We start from the raw sequence: 16,831 nt of genomic DNA on the forward strand, positions 1-16,831 counted from the left end.
CAGAACGGATTTCCGATTTCTGCCTTAGTCTGGAGTCCCCATCCTACTCAGCCAATCTGCACCCCCATCCCTAGCCTTTAGGCCCGGCCTCACTTGTACCAACTGCTTGTTCTGAGCTAGGAGCACAGCGTGTGGTGCCAGGCTGTGCTGGGACCCTGCCAGCAGCACACAGACGTCCTCAGGCCTGACTCCTTTTTTGGAAAGCAGTGACGAGAGCTACCATCACACACTGCCAGTTGTTTAACATGGATTTTTTTCCCCCTCACGTATTCCTTGCCACAATCCAAGAAGGAGGTGTTATCAACTCTGTCTTACAGATGAGGAAACTGAGACTTAGAGAAGTTGAATCACTTGCCAAAAGTCACACAGGTAATAAGCATGTCGTTAGGACTCATTCTAACCAATTCCTTCTACTTTGCAATTTTCCACTATTATATTGCAAGTCAACAGGTCACAGGAACCCTTCCAGCCCCATCGAAGCACCGACTTTTGGCTTATGCCACATCCTGTTTTCTTTTCCAAAATTCAATTTTTTAAGTTTTTCTAAATTTTAACTGCAACAATTCAAACATACAGAAAATAATATAAGATATCCATGTTCCCACCCACCTGGATTTCAGTTCATACAGATGTTAACATTTTGTCCAATTGGCTTAGACTTTTCTCTTTTTAAAAGGAAATAAATCATGACAGATCTAAAGTCTCACTGTCCCTCATCCCTACCCCCCACACCTTCCCTCAAATAAACAGGATCTTTGCTTGGTATGAATTGTTGCCATGAATTTTTGTTTACCCATATTTGTATCCATAAAGAAAATATACTACTTTTGCATGTTCTAGAATTTTACATAAATAATATTGTGCATATCTCTGCCTCAAGTTCCTCATCTGTACAATGGGGATAATAACAGCACCACTTTGTAGGGTCTACTGTGAGCATTTATTGAATTGGTGCACACAAAGCACTTATAATAAGTGCTGTTGTCATTGGGGCTGTTCTAGTTCCCCTGTTATCAGTATCCTGTCACCATCATCATCGCATGGCCTTGTGCAACTTACTGTTTGGTTAATATTATGCTTTCGAGATTACCCTGTTGAAGCTAGTAACTGGTTCATTCATCCAACTGCTGTATACTAGTCATTGAAGGAAGAAAAGACTGTTATGTATGCTTTCTTCCACTGATAGACACTTAGGTTGTTTCTAGTTTTCTGCTGTTGTAACTAGGCTTGACCTGGACTCTTTTGTACCTACCCTCTGCTGTACATTTGTAAAAACTGGTTCTAATTTTGCACATCTTGCCTTCTGTACAGCCAGTATCTCATTTCATGACCCCAAAAGGGTATGGAAACCCTGTAGCTTGATGACAATCCTGTAGATGGTTGAACATGAAAGTTCTCTCCTCTCAAAAGCCACGGCATTACTTCATAGATAATACTTTTTGAATTCTCTCTTCATTTCTGGCACCTAGAGACTTCTCTTTCTTTCTTATAAGCTCAGCAATGCATTTTGAATTTTCTAATATAGTGTGTCCAAAATCCACATAGCTTTACTGACTCCTATGCTATCCCATTAAATGGGAAGAAGCAGGAGAGAACCACCTGTCTCAGTTCTGCAGGCATGAATACCTGTAGCGGTGTCTGTGTTCTCAGTACCTGCTCCATACATGAGGCCAACACGATTCTACCCCTGGCCCCATTCTGGTCTGCCCAAAACCACTACATTGAATCAGGCCATGCCCAGCCACATTCCAAACTATATCTCAAGATGGACATGAAACTTAGGGAGATAAAGAAGGTAAGTGAGTATGAGTTCCCGGGGGACGTGGAGCTTGGATTTGTTCTAGGATGCAGGAAAGTTTTAACTGAACCTCAACTCCAAGCATACCTTATTCTGAAGACACATCTCACACATAAATTTTATAAGCTGGGCCCTTTGCTGCCCAGGGAAGGCCATGACACCACATTGCAAGAAGAGAGATGCTCAACAGACCAGCCTAGAGGAGACTGGCGCTGCCTTCCTCTTCCAGGATGGTGGGAAACAGCCCACCTGAGAAGGAGTTCTGGGCATGGCTTGTGAAGAAAAGACTTCAAATCTATTACCTGTGTCTCCGTACTCTCCAAAGATATTGATAAAGACATCAGCATCCGTCCCTGCTCCAATGATATCGCCAGTGTACACCTTGATTTCATACCGGTTACCTGGGGATGAGGACAGAAAAAGCCTCAGCTCACTAGGATACTGAAGAGAGAAGAATAGAGACCCCAAAGCAGCAGCCACGCTATCTGCCCTTCCCTCCAGCAATGCATGAACGGTCACCATTACTGTTAATAAGCAAGAAATAAGTTGCCTGACATTGGTTCCAAATCGTCATTGCGAATACATACATGCATTAAATCGACACATTGTCTACCTTAAACTTACCAATGTTATATTTCAATAAAGCTTAAAAAAACTCAAATGGTTATTGCTAAACTGATGGCATCGCGTAAATCAGAGGTAAAGGAGACTTCTGTTTTCACCTACCCTGCGATGCAGGAATCAGCCCACACCCAAAGCATCACACTGACCCAACCCACCCGCATGGCTCCTCTGGATATTGAAACGCCTCCATTATCTGAGCCTCTGCATCTACTCTGCCTTCTTCTCCAATCTGTTCTCCACACTTCATCACAGGGTAACAAGTCATTGGGGAAAATGGCTTCTGCAAAGGAAAACTGTCAAGGCCACAACAAATGCTAAGACTAGAGGCGCCCACAGGGGCCAGCAAATGCATACGTTGGGGTTACCTCATTGAAGGACCTACATCTGCTGTATCTCTGATTCCTGTATCTCTGCTCCATTCATTGAACAGAAATCTATTCTCCGTTACCCCCAAACGCCTCAGTCTTGGCCTTGACTTTGAGGCAGGAGGGGGCTCAACGTAAACTTGACAACATTCTGAGCCTTGCCCAGGTCTTCCCAGATGGAACCTGCCTTAGGGTGAGAAGCAAAGGGCAGGGCTTGCTGTGTGGTGTGGGACGGGAGACCCCTCCAGCTTTTCTTTATATGCCAACAATTCTAAGGGCTGAGGCAACTTTGCCTTCCCTTTTCCCTTCCTGCAATGGCTTGCTATGTTTTATGTAGTGGAATCTTTTATTCAGATATCTTATGCCCAGTAAGTGAAGCTGATAAAAATTAGAGCCGTTTGAACTGAGGCCCAGAGTCAGCCCCTCCCCAGCTTCTTCCGAGAGCCACGCCTGACATCCCGGCCCCCAGGGGTCTTTCTCCTCCGCACTCCTTGGCTCAGCCATGTTGGCTATGTCAGTGATTTCTAAGTTCACCATCAACTGCCTTCTACTGTTTGCTGTTTCCTGCAGGTAAGGCTTCTAATTTCCTCAAGCATACTGCAGGGGACCCACAGAGGACACACCACCCACACAGCCCTGAAGGCTGGTCTTTGACCTGCTAAGAACCCTGAGCCAGAAGGGAGCAAAAGCTTCTCTTTCTCTCCTCTATGCTCCCTTCCCCGTGGGGGAAGGAAGACTCTCCAATCCTTGTCCCCAACTGAAGGCTGCAGTAAGACAGTCGCTCTCAGGTTCCCACCCTTTCCTATTTCACCATGAAGACCCCTCTGAGATGTAAGACAGAATCGTGGCCTTCAGAGGAGACCAGATCCAGGCAACCCCGAAGTCAGTGGCTTGAAACTTGGGCCATATTCAGGCTACCTGGGGAGCTTGTAAACAGGGCAGATTTCCAGGCTCCCCTCTCAGATTGTGATACGCGATTGTATAGAACCAGGAAGGCCTTGCCCATGACTCCCTGATCTTGCCTTGATTGTCTTCCAAGTTGCAGAGGCCTCCTGCTGAAGGGTTGCTGCTTTCCTCCCCAGGCAGGCAGGGCCTCTGGTTCACATTCTTTGTGAGGTCCAGCCCGGGCCTCACTTCTCCCAGAGGCAAGACCCCTTTGCAGTGTGGCAACTTGCCCAGGGCCCCTTGGCTGGTGATGCCACAGTGTGGTGGCAGTTGGAAGGCCATTGCTGGGCACTGGTCAGTCAGAAGGGGCAGCAGAACTCCAGAGGGCACTGGGCACAGTGAAGCACGAGAAAGAATGAGTGTCCAGGAAGCCTCTCGGGTGGAGTAGCAGACATTCCGAATTATTACAGAAGGCAGAATTAGAACGAGTGGGCTGAGTTATCAAGAGGGATAATTTAGCTCACCAAAAGCAACATTTTCTAGGAACTAGGGTTATTCAACAAGGAATGGGATGCCCTTGGGGGAAGTGAGTTTCCTGTCCCTAGAGATACCCAGGCATCACTATCTGTCAGGGAGGCTGTGGAGAGCAGGCTATACGAGAGAGAACGTGAGCACACTAGCAGTCCTTCTCAATCTACAATTCCCTGACATTTGACCAGGAAAGACAGCCCTGCAGACTGTGGAGGGAAGCCAGGAGGTGAAGGGGGCATCTAAGAAGATGGAGGAGGTAGCCAAGGCCTGTGCAGGTGAGGCCTGGGAAGCAGGGGCCCACTTGGCTTTGGGAACACAGAGCATCCCTGTCCTGGGAAAGTGCAGAGAAGCAGAGCATCAGGGCCGAGGTGAGGCAATGTGGAGACAGCCAAGGGGCAGAGATCCAGAGGTCAGACAGAGCTGGAGTGGGAAGGAGCTTCTAGGTCTTTCTGACTGAGGCAGACAAGGGACCCAAAGATCGTGAAGTCAGGTGAACAGAGGGCAGAAGGAAGTCATCTGGGACAAGAGGTCTTCTAACCTCTGAGAACTGCCCTGGGTCTCCACGTAGTTGACTACATAGATAGCAGGATCTCTGTGTGTCGGATGACCTTCAACCACATTGGGGGGTGGGTGGGTGCGAGCGCTGCAGCAGGGTGGGCAGGCATAGTCACAACCAGTTTTTAAAAGGTCCCACGGTTAGAGGGCCAATGATACTGATTAGATTACTCTCCTCTCTTTTCTTTTTAACATTTCCTCTTCAAGCAGAATCCCAGACTATCTGATCTGCTATTTCCCTAACGAGGACTAGGGACCCATGCCAAACCTAAATTATAATTAAGTGCATATATCGATGAACGAGCCCTGAATAAAAGCAGGGCTTCCTTCTCTCCCAGTTGGCAAACTGTCAGAGCAGTGCATCAAACCTTTCTCCCCAGTGGTCATTTAAGAACCCCCCCCAACTTCCTGTGATCAGAATTTCAATGAGTGCAAACTTGCATTTCCGGTTACAAGTGGATTTGGGTATGTTGGATTCGCTCCTTAGATCTAGTGATCACTGAGAGGGCAAAAGGCCCTCATGTGGAACATGGTTCCCCATCTGGTAACAGGAACCTGCTCACAAAGGGAGAGCTAAGGGCCAAAAAAATCTCTGCCCCAGGCCAGAAGGGATCAAGGCAGTAGAGAAAGATGATGAGAAGAAAGGGCTAAAGGAGGAAGGCCAGGGTTGACCCACCTTCTAAGGCAAATAATACTAAACATTCACACAGGCCTTGCTTCCCACAAGGCACTAAGTCATCCTTGAAGTCATCTGATCCACACAATGGCCACATGATACAGGCAGGACAGGTACTGTTGATATTCTCATTGACAGATGAGGAAATTGAGGCTCAGAGGGCAAGGTGGCTTGCCTGAGGACACACAGCTGCTAAATGGTGCAAGGGGGGCTCAAAGCCAGGCCTCTTGTCTCAGAATCCAGAGCCTTTTCCAGAATACTTCACGGCTTCTCCTGCTCTATGCCAGAGGTCAGCAAACTTTTTTTGGAAAGTGCCCCATAGTAAATATTTCAGGTCTTACAGCTCACTGGGTCTCTGTCTCAACTATTCAATGCTGCTGTTGTCTCACCAAAGTAGCCATATGCAGTATTGTTAGTATATAAAAATTACGTAGTCACGTGGGTGTGGCTATGTTCCAATAAAAGTTTATGGACACAGACGTTTAAATTCCATATAACTTTCTGGTGTCATGAAATATTATTCTTGTTTTGAGCTCCTTTCAACCTTTTAAAAATGTGAAAACCTTTCTTAGCTCAAGGTCCTTTCTTAGCTCAAAGACAGGCAGCAGGAGGTGTTTGGCCCACAGGATGTAGTTGGCCACCCCCACCCCCACGCCAGGCTCTCAGGCATTGTTCTGTGTGTGTCTAGGAAGAACACTGGCTCCTGGAATGGGAGCAATACTGCCTGGTGCAGGGGTGGTCAGCTGCTGGCTGCAGGATAACCACAGCACATCCTAACCACGAGCTAAGCAGCTCAAATCTTCAAAGATTGGGGAACTATTGTCCTTTTTCTGTTGAAGTGGAGAGGGTGAGAAGGAGCCTGTCCCTGTGCGCAATGTGGGCAGGCAGGGCCAGCTTTCCCTGCCTGCCTGATGCCGTGTGCCTGAGCTGAGCCTGACATTCCCCTGAGTCCAGTGGAGTAGAGGCCTGGGCCAGGGTTTCCTGAAAGTGGGGACAGATGGCAGCACCAGTTCTGCAACTTTAGGCATTGTGCCTTCAACTCAGGAACAGAGATGGGAAGAAGGGAGAAGGTCAACTTAGAGGAGGAACTAGCAAGGATGAGAGAAATAGGGCTAAGTGACAGATCACGAGAATTGCTGCCCAAGCCAGGGTTGGCCTATGGTTTACCTCTTTGGCATATTATCTGCTAGAAAATTCTCCCTAGAACTGATTTTTCTCTGGCCTTTCAGTCGGGCTACCATTATCCTATACAGTGCCTCTGTGCAGACTAGAAAAAAGAATCCCTTCCTCAAGACACTTTACTGCCATCTGTTGGATAACTGTCATAATAAATGCACAAATCTACAGCCTCCATCTCTTTACACAGACACACTTGTGCAGTGCACAACCTGCACAACAACCCAGCTACCATACGTTTTAGGCAGTAGCCTTCTTCTGCTATAGGCCACTATGGACTCTGAGAGGCCAAACTAATTTGAGCATTGATCTGAAAAGCAAGCAATAAGGGACACAGACTAGGGATTAAGTTAATCACATAGGGCCTTCTAAAGCCAAACAAAATTGAGGTGAGGTCCTGAACTTGTGGAGTCACCGGTAGTTGCAGCCTAAAGGCATTGCTGGCCTCAAGGCCACCGTAGAAGGTGGTCTGTGTCCTTCTTGCCCTGCCCAGGGGATACACAAGCCCAGCCTTGCCTCCCCCAGCCCTCTTTTTTTTTCCTCTGCAGGCCTCATGGCAGAGGCACAGTCTGCTTCTGCCAAATGGGAAATCTGTCCCCTGCAGGCCAGCCGGAAGCTGCCTGAATGGGCTTCCAGAAAAGGCAGGCACTGGCAGGCCCCAGCTACCTCCTGCGCCTGGTGCGCCGACCGCCTCCACAGCCTCCCCTGCGCTGTCTGGAACAGTCAGCACACAGCAGTGACAAGACACATCTCCACAGAGCCACCTTGGGAGGCGGGAGGAGGCACAGCCATGAGGGGGCTGGAACCCCCAAATCCTGGTACCACATGCGCACTGAGCCTGGCTGAGCTGCTTCTCATGTTCACAACAGAAGTCAAGCAAATGTCCTTTAACTAAGCCCCTGTCCCGCTTGCCGAGGAAGGGACCATCCCACACCCACCATCATTTGAGCCACAGAGAGAGAAGCTCCAGGCTTTTTTAGGAAGCAGAGAATCATGAATGAACTGATGGTGAACTGACTCACCGAGTTTTTTTCCCTTGCCTTTCACCCATTCTCAGATCCTCTGCAATTAGATCGTGTCTTTATTTATTTTGGCAGGTGAGGAGAGGAGAGGGGGGCTGGCAGGAGGATGACTGGACTTGATTTTATCCCCCCTTCTCGAATCTGCAATAACTCATACCCTGACACCCATCACTTCCGCTCGCTCAGAGCCAGACACAGAGAAGTGAGACATCACAGGCGCTGCGTGGGAGATGAACATGGTGAGGAATGAAATGCAGCGGGGCTGCCCTGGGGGTGGGGGCTGAGGAGGAATGGTCTCCCCCAGCCAGGGAAGGCCCCTGACTACTCAAGCCTTCCCAGGTGCTGGGCGGGGTGGTTAGCAGAACCCAAGGATGGGTGGCAATGCTACATGCCTGTAGCTGGGTCAGGGCCACTGACCAATGGCCAATGGCCCTCCCCCAGACTGCCCCCAAACGTTTTCCTCTTTTTTCCCTTGGGTCCAGAGGTCCAAATCTCTCACCCAGATCCACCCTATTCTTCAAATGGGACTGGAACTTTTCTGCTTTCTCAACCTGGCTGCCCTCGAAAATATATCCATTGATGAAAATAATAAGAGCCTCTGATGGTTACTGAGGATATACTGTGGGCCAGTCACATCTGCTGTCTCCTTTAATCCTCATCATGACACATCCTATTGCTACTCTTGGCACGATTTTCTGATGAGGCAATGGAAACAGGAGGTTCCGAAAGGTAACGAAGTTCTCACAGTTAGAAAGGATGAAGCCCAGATAGGACAGGAAAGCGCTCTCTCAGCTGTCATTTCACCCGCCCTGCCAAGTCTAGCTTAAAGCCAATGTACTCCACTCCAGAACTCCTGGGGTCTGTGTCATTTACTTGGCATTTGACACGACACGGGCTGACCTCAGCTGAGCCTGGTTATACAATGACATTGAAACATCACTTTGTCATTAATAGCTGCTCATGGGAAGTAATCAAGATAAAACACTCTACCTCTTTATCACCCCCCAATAAATATACAACTAGCACATTCTCCCGGGAAGCTGTTCAAGGGAAGCCTGATGTTACCAGGTGTTGAAACACTGTATGGAGCAGCTCTGCTTTCTCCCCCTTAGCTCCCTGTGCTCACCCCCTCCATCCAGTTCATTGCCGAGCCCATGGAGCTCTTTCCGGGGGCCCCTCAGGGACTCTTCTTGGCTCCTACCCCTGCTGCTCCACAGAAGAGCCTTCCTTTCCGCCTGCACTCGGCAACCTTGGTTCCATTTCTTCCCTTTCCGACCCAGGTTCTACTCCAGTGCTGGAGTTTATCTGCCCGTAGCGCTGGGAAACCAGCACATCTCATCCTCTGTTGGTGGAACCAGAGAGTCATGCAACCTTTCTAGATGCAGGTGAGCCATTCGTGTCCAAAGCCTTAACATTCTGCAAACCCCTGGAACCAAGAATTCAATCCCTGTGTATAACAATGAGTTTATGCGAGCATATTGTGTTCATAGATTACCCATAGAGATGTCTGTCACAGCATTGTTAATAACAAAAAATTAAGAATAACCTACAAAGATCCAAAATGGGGGATCGTTGGGGTGAATGATGATATTCACTCATTCATGGAATACCATGTAACTATTTAAAATAATGGTTTAGAAGATTATTCGATGCTACAATATAGCGTTAAGTGCAAAAAACCAGGTCGCAAGTTGACCATAAGACAGTACCACTTAAAATCAATATGTAATGTTTAATACATTCATGCACAAAAATAGAACAGGAAGGAAATTCACCGAAATGTTAACAGGAAGGTTTCTAGGGCTAGCCGACACACGATTCAGTTCAGGGTTCTGGGTTTGCTCTTGGCTCCATCACTTATATGCAGATTACTTAACCTCTCTGTGCCTCAGTTTCCTTTATCTGTAAAAGTGAAAAACAATAATCCCTCCCTTGTGGGGTTGTTGTGAAGATTAGATAGGTGATAGATAGATCGATAGATAGATAGATAGATTGATTAGAATTATGCCTGGCCCTGATTAAGTGCCCAATAAAAATGAACTATTATCATTTTGGGGTTATGGGATTACAGAAGAGTTTATTATTATTATTCTTGCTTATTCACACTTTTAACATTTTTTATAGCAGCCATGTTTTTCCCTGTAATTGAAAACTAAAGATCGAAGTCACCCAAAGTTAATACTCGAATAAGTCAAGTCCTCCGTAGTCCAGAAGTTGCTGAGAACTCCTGCCAGTCTATAAGACATGCCTAAAGAAAATCCATGTACACAATAGATGCTCTTACACCCTCAGGCTGGCTTCGGCACCAGGAACCTTTGATCTGGCAAGAGTGGTTATGAGGCTGGAGGATGGAGGGAGGAAGAGAAAACAGACACAAGGGCCGCCAGGTGGACATCCAGCCCCATAGTGGGAACCCCTCCTATGACTCTCTCTGGGCTCGCTCTGGCCAACACTTGGATCTCAGGGGAGAGGTCCAGCAGGAAAACATAGGTGGCTGGACTGGACACCAACAGCTGGAGCAGGACCAAGGCTATGTCTGTCCCATAAGTTCAGCTTTTCATGTACACAAAATCAGCACTGAGAAAGTGCCGTTTCCACAAGTAGAACAAAAAGGTTATTATATAAACACCTATTTGAAAATCAAAATAATCAAGTACAGGGCAAATATACAATTTCGTGCACTTCCCAAAAGTTCTGCCTGCTCGATTAAAAGAGAGTGTGACTGACGGTGGTCCCGGGGGGGCCTGAGGCCACAGTGAAGCTGTGAGTTGGAGGGTCTGTTGCCAGCTGGGTGAATGAGCTACAGAGCCTATCAGTTCCCCAAGTAGCTTCATTCTGTTTAAAAGCCTATCAAACTCCTGTCAATCATGAAGTCTTAGCCTGGGCATCACTTCCTCTAAGAAGTCCTCCTGATTTCCCCTTCCTCTGTGCTTCCATTGGTCATCCATCAAAGCATTTTATCCCTTTGCACTGTGATTACTTACTGACCTGACTCTCTCCCCTCTATGTTCTAGGATCCTAAGAGAAAGGCCTGTACAAATTAACCCTGAGCACAGGATCTGGTGCATAGAAGGTTCCCAATAAATGATCACTGAATCACCGAATGGCATTGGAGGAGCATGAGCTGGCATCTAGGTAACCAAGAGCAGATCACTTAACTTCCCGACGCTGCCGTTTTCTCCTCTATAAAATGGAGGGGGAATAGATAAGGTCCCTTTTGGTTCTGAAATTCTCTGCTACTCTTCAGTGGGGCCTCATTCAAAGCAGTTCTCTTCTTCCCACTCTTTCCCGAGATGAGTTTCTGCAATGCGAGGTGGGAGCCGAGGGGTGGGCGGGAAGCTGCTGTGAGGTTCAGAGGAGGAGAGCGTTGCAGGGCTGGCCCAGCTCTCCCTACCCTGAGTCCTCGCAGCCGTGAGGCCGTGGGCCCAGGACTACCTCTGTATGGTTCGAAGGAACAAGGATTCCCGAGCAGCACCCGCAGCGACTAGAGCTCAGAAGGCCCTGGGGAACGTTTGCGCTGGGTGAAGGGGTAATGTCAGGGAGAAGGAAGAGAATTGGAAAGAAAGGTGTCCCCTGCCGGCTTCAGCAACAATCAAGTTCATGAATCTATTCCCAGGTGTCTGGATGAGCCTGCCGATTGTAGAGGGGAGCCCGGCACTGAGTAGTTCCGAAATCCTTTTCGATTCTGAAAGGTCAGAATCCCGAGTCTGTGCGTCTCAGAGTCAGAACAAGCCAGAGTGTGGGAGAAGGAGATGGGGAAACATCAGGATTGCGACAACCACCACGACACTTGCAACATCCACCGGGCACTTACTCATGCCCGGCACTGCACTTAGTCTTTTATGTTCATTTCCCCAGTTAATCAGCTCAACCACTTTATAAAGTGGGAGTGCATGTTATCTGCATTTTACAGATGAGGAAATAGAGGCACAGAGCTTACGGCACCTGCTCATGTTTACATAACTGGTAGACTGGCAGAGCCAGGTTTTGACCAGAAATTGGGGGGGCACTATGCGAAAAGATGGGGAGTATGAGAGGAAGGGGGATGAAACGGAGAAGGAATACCCACAGCAGAAGGGAGGGCACCAAAAGCCAATCTCCTCTCACCTTGTGGAGCAGGGCTAGCCCTAGGCCCATCCTTTTCTGTTTGGTTGTGAAGGTAAACACTCTACTAATCCTGAAAAGACCCAAGTGGCCACCTAGTACACCCATTCTACAGGGGAAGAAACTGAGGCTGGGAGAGGAACTGACATCTGCCCCAGGTCTCATCACTACGGGGGCAAAGCCAGAACGAGAACTCAGGGTGTATATTCAGTCCCCTGAGCTTTGTGACCTGGGAGCTATGTTTTCAAATTAATGATCTAATTACTCTCTGGTATCATCCAATAGAATCTGGGAACAAGTCATGGCTGCTGGTTTATTTGGCAGAACCCTCATGAAGGGAGTGTTTCCCATCAATCACCTAGGCTGCTTTTATTTTGCATTTGTTCTTGCACCATGCAGACCTGGCAGGTCCACATCCATTGCAGGTAGGCAATTTGCACATACCCCTACTACTTTAATCACAATCCCTTTCTTGTCCCCTCCTTTCTCCAGATGCACCCTGGGTACCGTGACCAACATGGTCTTGCTGAGACCGGATGCACGTCTGGAGCTGTGTGATAATCATTGTGCAGCACAGGGTGGGCTGTATGAAATTATAACCCAGTTACCTGATGAAATAACCGGGAGTGGGAACAGTGATTGTGCTGGACAAACACAATCCCATTTTTACCCATTCCCCAGGCTTCAGGCAGCTTTCAGCCCCAGCAATGGCTGTCCCATTTGATATAGCACTCTTTCCTCCAACAACCAGCCCCTTGGTCTGTTTGGAGCATAACACAAAACTGGCTGCAGGCATATTTATTATTAATCCACCAAAGAAGACAACGCTCCTTAGAAGAAGGCTTATCCCGCAGGAGCAGGTCCCAGCTGGAGCAGGGGACGGGGTCCAGGACCTATCTCAAACTGGCCCCTTCTGAGGGCAAGGGCCCTCTCTGCTGTCGGCGGGGCTGGGGTCTGAAACACTGATGAGCTGTTGTGCCTGGGAACTGACAGTCCTGGGGTGTGAACAGCCCCCAGGCCAGCTGGAACTCAGCTCTTGGCTTCAGAGGCCTGTCTCATTGCCAAGCTGACAGAGCTTTCCCTAAGCAACGTGCTGTGGGCTCAGGACTAATTTAAGCCACGTGATCATCGCAATGCTTTTCAAGGTGGGAGGGTTTGTGGGTTGGTGTTGGGATGGGGACAATGAGTTGGCCAGAAGGCAGGAAATGACATCATATCAGCAGTGAGAAGCCCAGGCAGGTCTGCCCTAAACAGGTCTAACCGACGCTGCCCTACCAGGTGACAGGCCCTGGCCCAGGCTCCTTCAAGACTCAACACTGGGTCATCCCAAATCTACCCAGAGAGATCACACCATCTTATACCACCTTGTCTAACTCAAATATCACCCCCACCTCCCCTCCCATCCTATGCTTCTGCCCCCAATCCCACCACCAGCCTCAAGGATGCGCCCTGAGTTTCCCTGAGACCACAGAGCGGTGGGTAGTCCTGTGTTCTCAGCCTATGCAACTCACAGAGTCCTTACCAACTGCACCTGGGTGTTTGTCCCATGCAGGTCACACCAAAAGTAACACAGCAAGGTAGGGGGAGTGAAATCAGTGGGCAGGAGACACCTGGAGCCAGGCAAGACAGACGAGGAGACACTTAGCTAGCAGAATACCAGGGACAGCCAGCCCAATGAGGGACCTCAGAGAACACCCAGTACAATCTTCGGATAAGAGGAGGGGCAGCTCAGAGAAGACCAGTAACTTGCCTAAGGCGTACAATGACCGAGGGCCGACACTGGAAGCTAGTGCTCCACCCCCCAGTAGAGCTCTTTCCAACCAGGTTGCGTCTACACATGACCCTCACCACACATACATGAGCCTGTTTCTTACCAGTCTTCACCTGCATTCCTAGGTTCCAATGACCAAGCTGGCAAATATCAGTGAAAGTGTTACCCCCAGAGAAACTTGGGCTTGGCAGGGGAGACCAGATAGACACATAGTAAGTAGTTAGCACCCAAAAAGGCAAAGAGCAGTCCCTGAGATCTGGTGTTTCTCAGCCGTTTACCTGTTTCAAAGCACCTGGGCTACAACCCACACCATCAGCCACGATGGCTCATTCTGGCTGTGATTCAGCCAGAGTGAGTCTAAACCTCAGGGGACAGGTTGCAAAGTTCCTCCTCTCTGCCCATGAGATTCCTTGCACATCCGCTGACTATAGCTGGGGTAGGGGACCCCACGGAGAGCCACTGCACTACAGTGGATAGCACAGACTTCAATTTCTCTGGAGTTTGCAGGGGCTGGGGGACCCAAGGCAAGGGAGCAGATGACTCTTTCCAGAGAGGCCGGGGCTTGAAAGCCAATGGGTTTGGATGACATGAAGAAAACTGAAGGAGAGGATGAAAGAGAGCAGTGAGGAGAAGAGACGCTGGCCTTGACATTTCCTCGGACCCTGGTGTGTGTGTTAATGGTGGTTTTCTCTCTAATTGACTTGGGAGCACGGAGAATCCACCCAGGCAGCAATCAGGGAGACCCCTGGGGCTCCGGGGAGACCAGCCCTGCTGGGTCTTTGCTGGGCTTGATGGATTGGGGCCCGAATCCCTGTCAGTGGTCTGTCTTCCACTCCACAATCTGGGGGCCGGTGGGGAGAGGGTGTCTCATCATGTCCCATTTCCTGTGGGTCCCTTGAAACCTCCCATTTCCTGTGGGTCCCTTGAAACCTCCTCATGCCCTATTAGTGCTAGAGAGAAGTCATGTTCAGAGCCACTGCCTGCCAGACACTGAAGCCAATGCAATCCGAGCAAATAGCTTGAGAAATGGGAGCTGCTAGCCTGAGACTAACCTTCATTGCAGGTGCAAAGTGGGGATAATAATAAACTTCACCACCTAGGAGTGCTCTGGATTTTGAATAAGATACTAACTGTATGCACATGTAGACACAGGCTATAGAAGTATATTGTCCAAAGGTCACGTAGCTAGTAGGTGGCATTGTTGGGATTTGAACCTAGGACTCCAACTTGACACATGGAGATCTGAACCACGACACCCTCCACCCTTGTTGTGGGTGAGTGCCTTGTACTACGGCCATCTGTTTCCTCTACTGGACTGTGAGCGCCTGGAGGGCAAGGACCGTGTCCTTACCCCAAATCCAGTATCTAAGAGCAGCTCAGCGGGGCATCACCGATGGCAGTTGTTATGATGATGCTTCAATCTGAGGCCTGGGAGACCACATTGAGATTCAGCCAGGGGCTGCCATACGTGTGTAGGTGTCCTCTGTGTGCTGAGTTGTCAACAGAGTGAGCCATTCCAGACAGGATGGAAGAAATCCTCCAGAAAGGGAGTCAGGCTTCCATGGCAAGGGAGGGAATGCCAAGAAGCAGATGGCAAGAGGGAAAACTCACTACACTTCTGGAGCAATTTGATAGCCAAGGCTGTGTTCCCACAGACAACCAATGCCGATATGCTGAGAAAGTGGCTGCCAGACTTCCCTAGGCCCCAGAAAGTACAGGACCCCTGACGCCTACTCTAAGAGGGAGACAAGCATAGAGACAGCTGCTGACTCCCTGTTAGGGTGCACGTATGTCTGAGATTCTTAATCAGGAGGTGTGATGTCTGCCTGGACCGTTCCATGGCAATATGGGGAGGGAGCCAGCCAAGACTGGGTCACCAACCCCTGCTGACTCCACATAGGGATAAGTCAGGAGAATCCAGGAGGCTTCTCCAGCAGCTTGACGTTCTTGGCAAGAACTGAGGACTCGGGGTGGAGATGGCATTTTCATCCTTTCTTCCAGGTAAGGAAGAGCCCTTTGACTGCAAAGCCAATATGGTATACTCTCACTGTTAAAGAAAAAAACAACAGTTGATGGAAGGAGAACTGACTCTGGGTGATGAACACACAAGGTGATATATAGATGATGTATTACAAAATTGTACACCTGAAACCTATGTAACTTTACTAACCATTGTCACCCCAGTAAACTTTAATTAAAAAAAAAAAGTTAGTGGACATTTAGAATGAATTAAAGAAGCAGGACATAAAGAATTCCTGAAAAGCCAAAACAATCTTTAAAAAGAAGAACAAAGTTGGAGGTCTCATACATCTGATTTCAAACTTTCTACAAAGCTGCAGTAATCAAAAGAGTGTGGTACTGACATAAGCGCAGACATTTAGACCAACGGCACAGAACAGAGAGCCCATAAATAAACCCTCATGTCTGTGATCAGTGATTTTCAACAAGTGTGCCAAAGCCATTCAATGGGTAAAGCAGAGTCTTTTCAACAAATTATGCTGGAAAAACTGGATATCCGCATGCAAAAGAATTAAATTGCACTCTTACTTTCCATCATATGAAAAATTAACTCAAAACGGATCAACAAGTTAGACGTAAGAACTAAAACCAAAACACTGAAGAAGAAAACTTTTGTCATGGGCCAAAAGCTTCATAACATTGAATTTGGCAATGATTTCTTGGATATGAAATCAAAAGTACAGGCAACAAAAGAAAAATAGGTAAAATGGACTACACAAAAATTAAAACTTTTTGTATATCAACGTACACCCACAGAGTGAAAAGGCAGCCCATAGAATGGGAGAAAATATTTTAAATCATATATCTGGTAAGGGGTTAATATCCAGAAATACATTCTAGATAGATGCCTACAACTCAACAACAAAAAAATCAGACAACCTGATTAAAAAGGACTTGAATGGATAGTTCTCCAAAGAAGATGTACAAATGACCAATAAACACATGGCGAAATGCTCAACATCACTAATCAGTAGGGAAATGCAAATCAAAACCACAGTGGAGATACTACCGTACACCTATGAAGATGGTCATTATTTATAGAGAAAATAACAAGTCCTGATGAGGATGTAGAGAACTTGGAACCATTGTGCACTGCTGGTGGGGATGTGAAACAATGCAGCTGCTGTGGAAAACAGTATGGCAGGCCCTCAAAAAGTAAAATTACCATATTCTATTACATAGAATTACCATATGATCTAGTAATTCTACTTCTGGCTATAAACTCAAAAGAACTGAAAGCAGGGACCCAGACAGATATTTGTACACTAATGTTAATAGCAGCATTATTCACAAGAGCTAAAAGGT

The 16,831-nt window shown here is 47.9% G+C and overlaps 1 protein-coding gene across 1 annotated transcript in view; it reads right to left on the minus strand.

Annotated features, from left to right (window-relative positions):
* LOXHD1 (lipoxygenase homology PLAT domains 1) overlaps nucleotides 1–16,831 on the minus strand; it is a 143,937-nt gene that overhangs the window by 106,265 nt on the left and 20,841 nt on the right. Inside the window, exon 5 of the mRNA XM_033087872.1 lies at nucleotides 2,101–2,199. Coding sequence (XP_032943763.1) covers nucleotides 2,101–2,199 — 99 coding nt within the window. The remainder of the gene's footprint in view (nucleotides 1–2,100; nucleotides 2,200–16,831) is intronic.

Source organism: Rhinolophus ferrumequinum, chromosome 19 (genome assembly GCF_004115265.2).
Source record: "Rhinolophus ferrumequinum isolate MPI-CBG mRhiFer1 chromosome 19, mRhiFer1_v1.p, whole genome shotgun sequence".
Classification (NCBI taxonomy): domain Eukaryota; kingdom Metazoa; phylum Chordata; class Mammalia; order Chiroptera; family Rhinolophidae; genus Rhinolophus; species Rhinolophus ferrumequinum.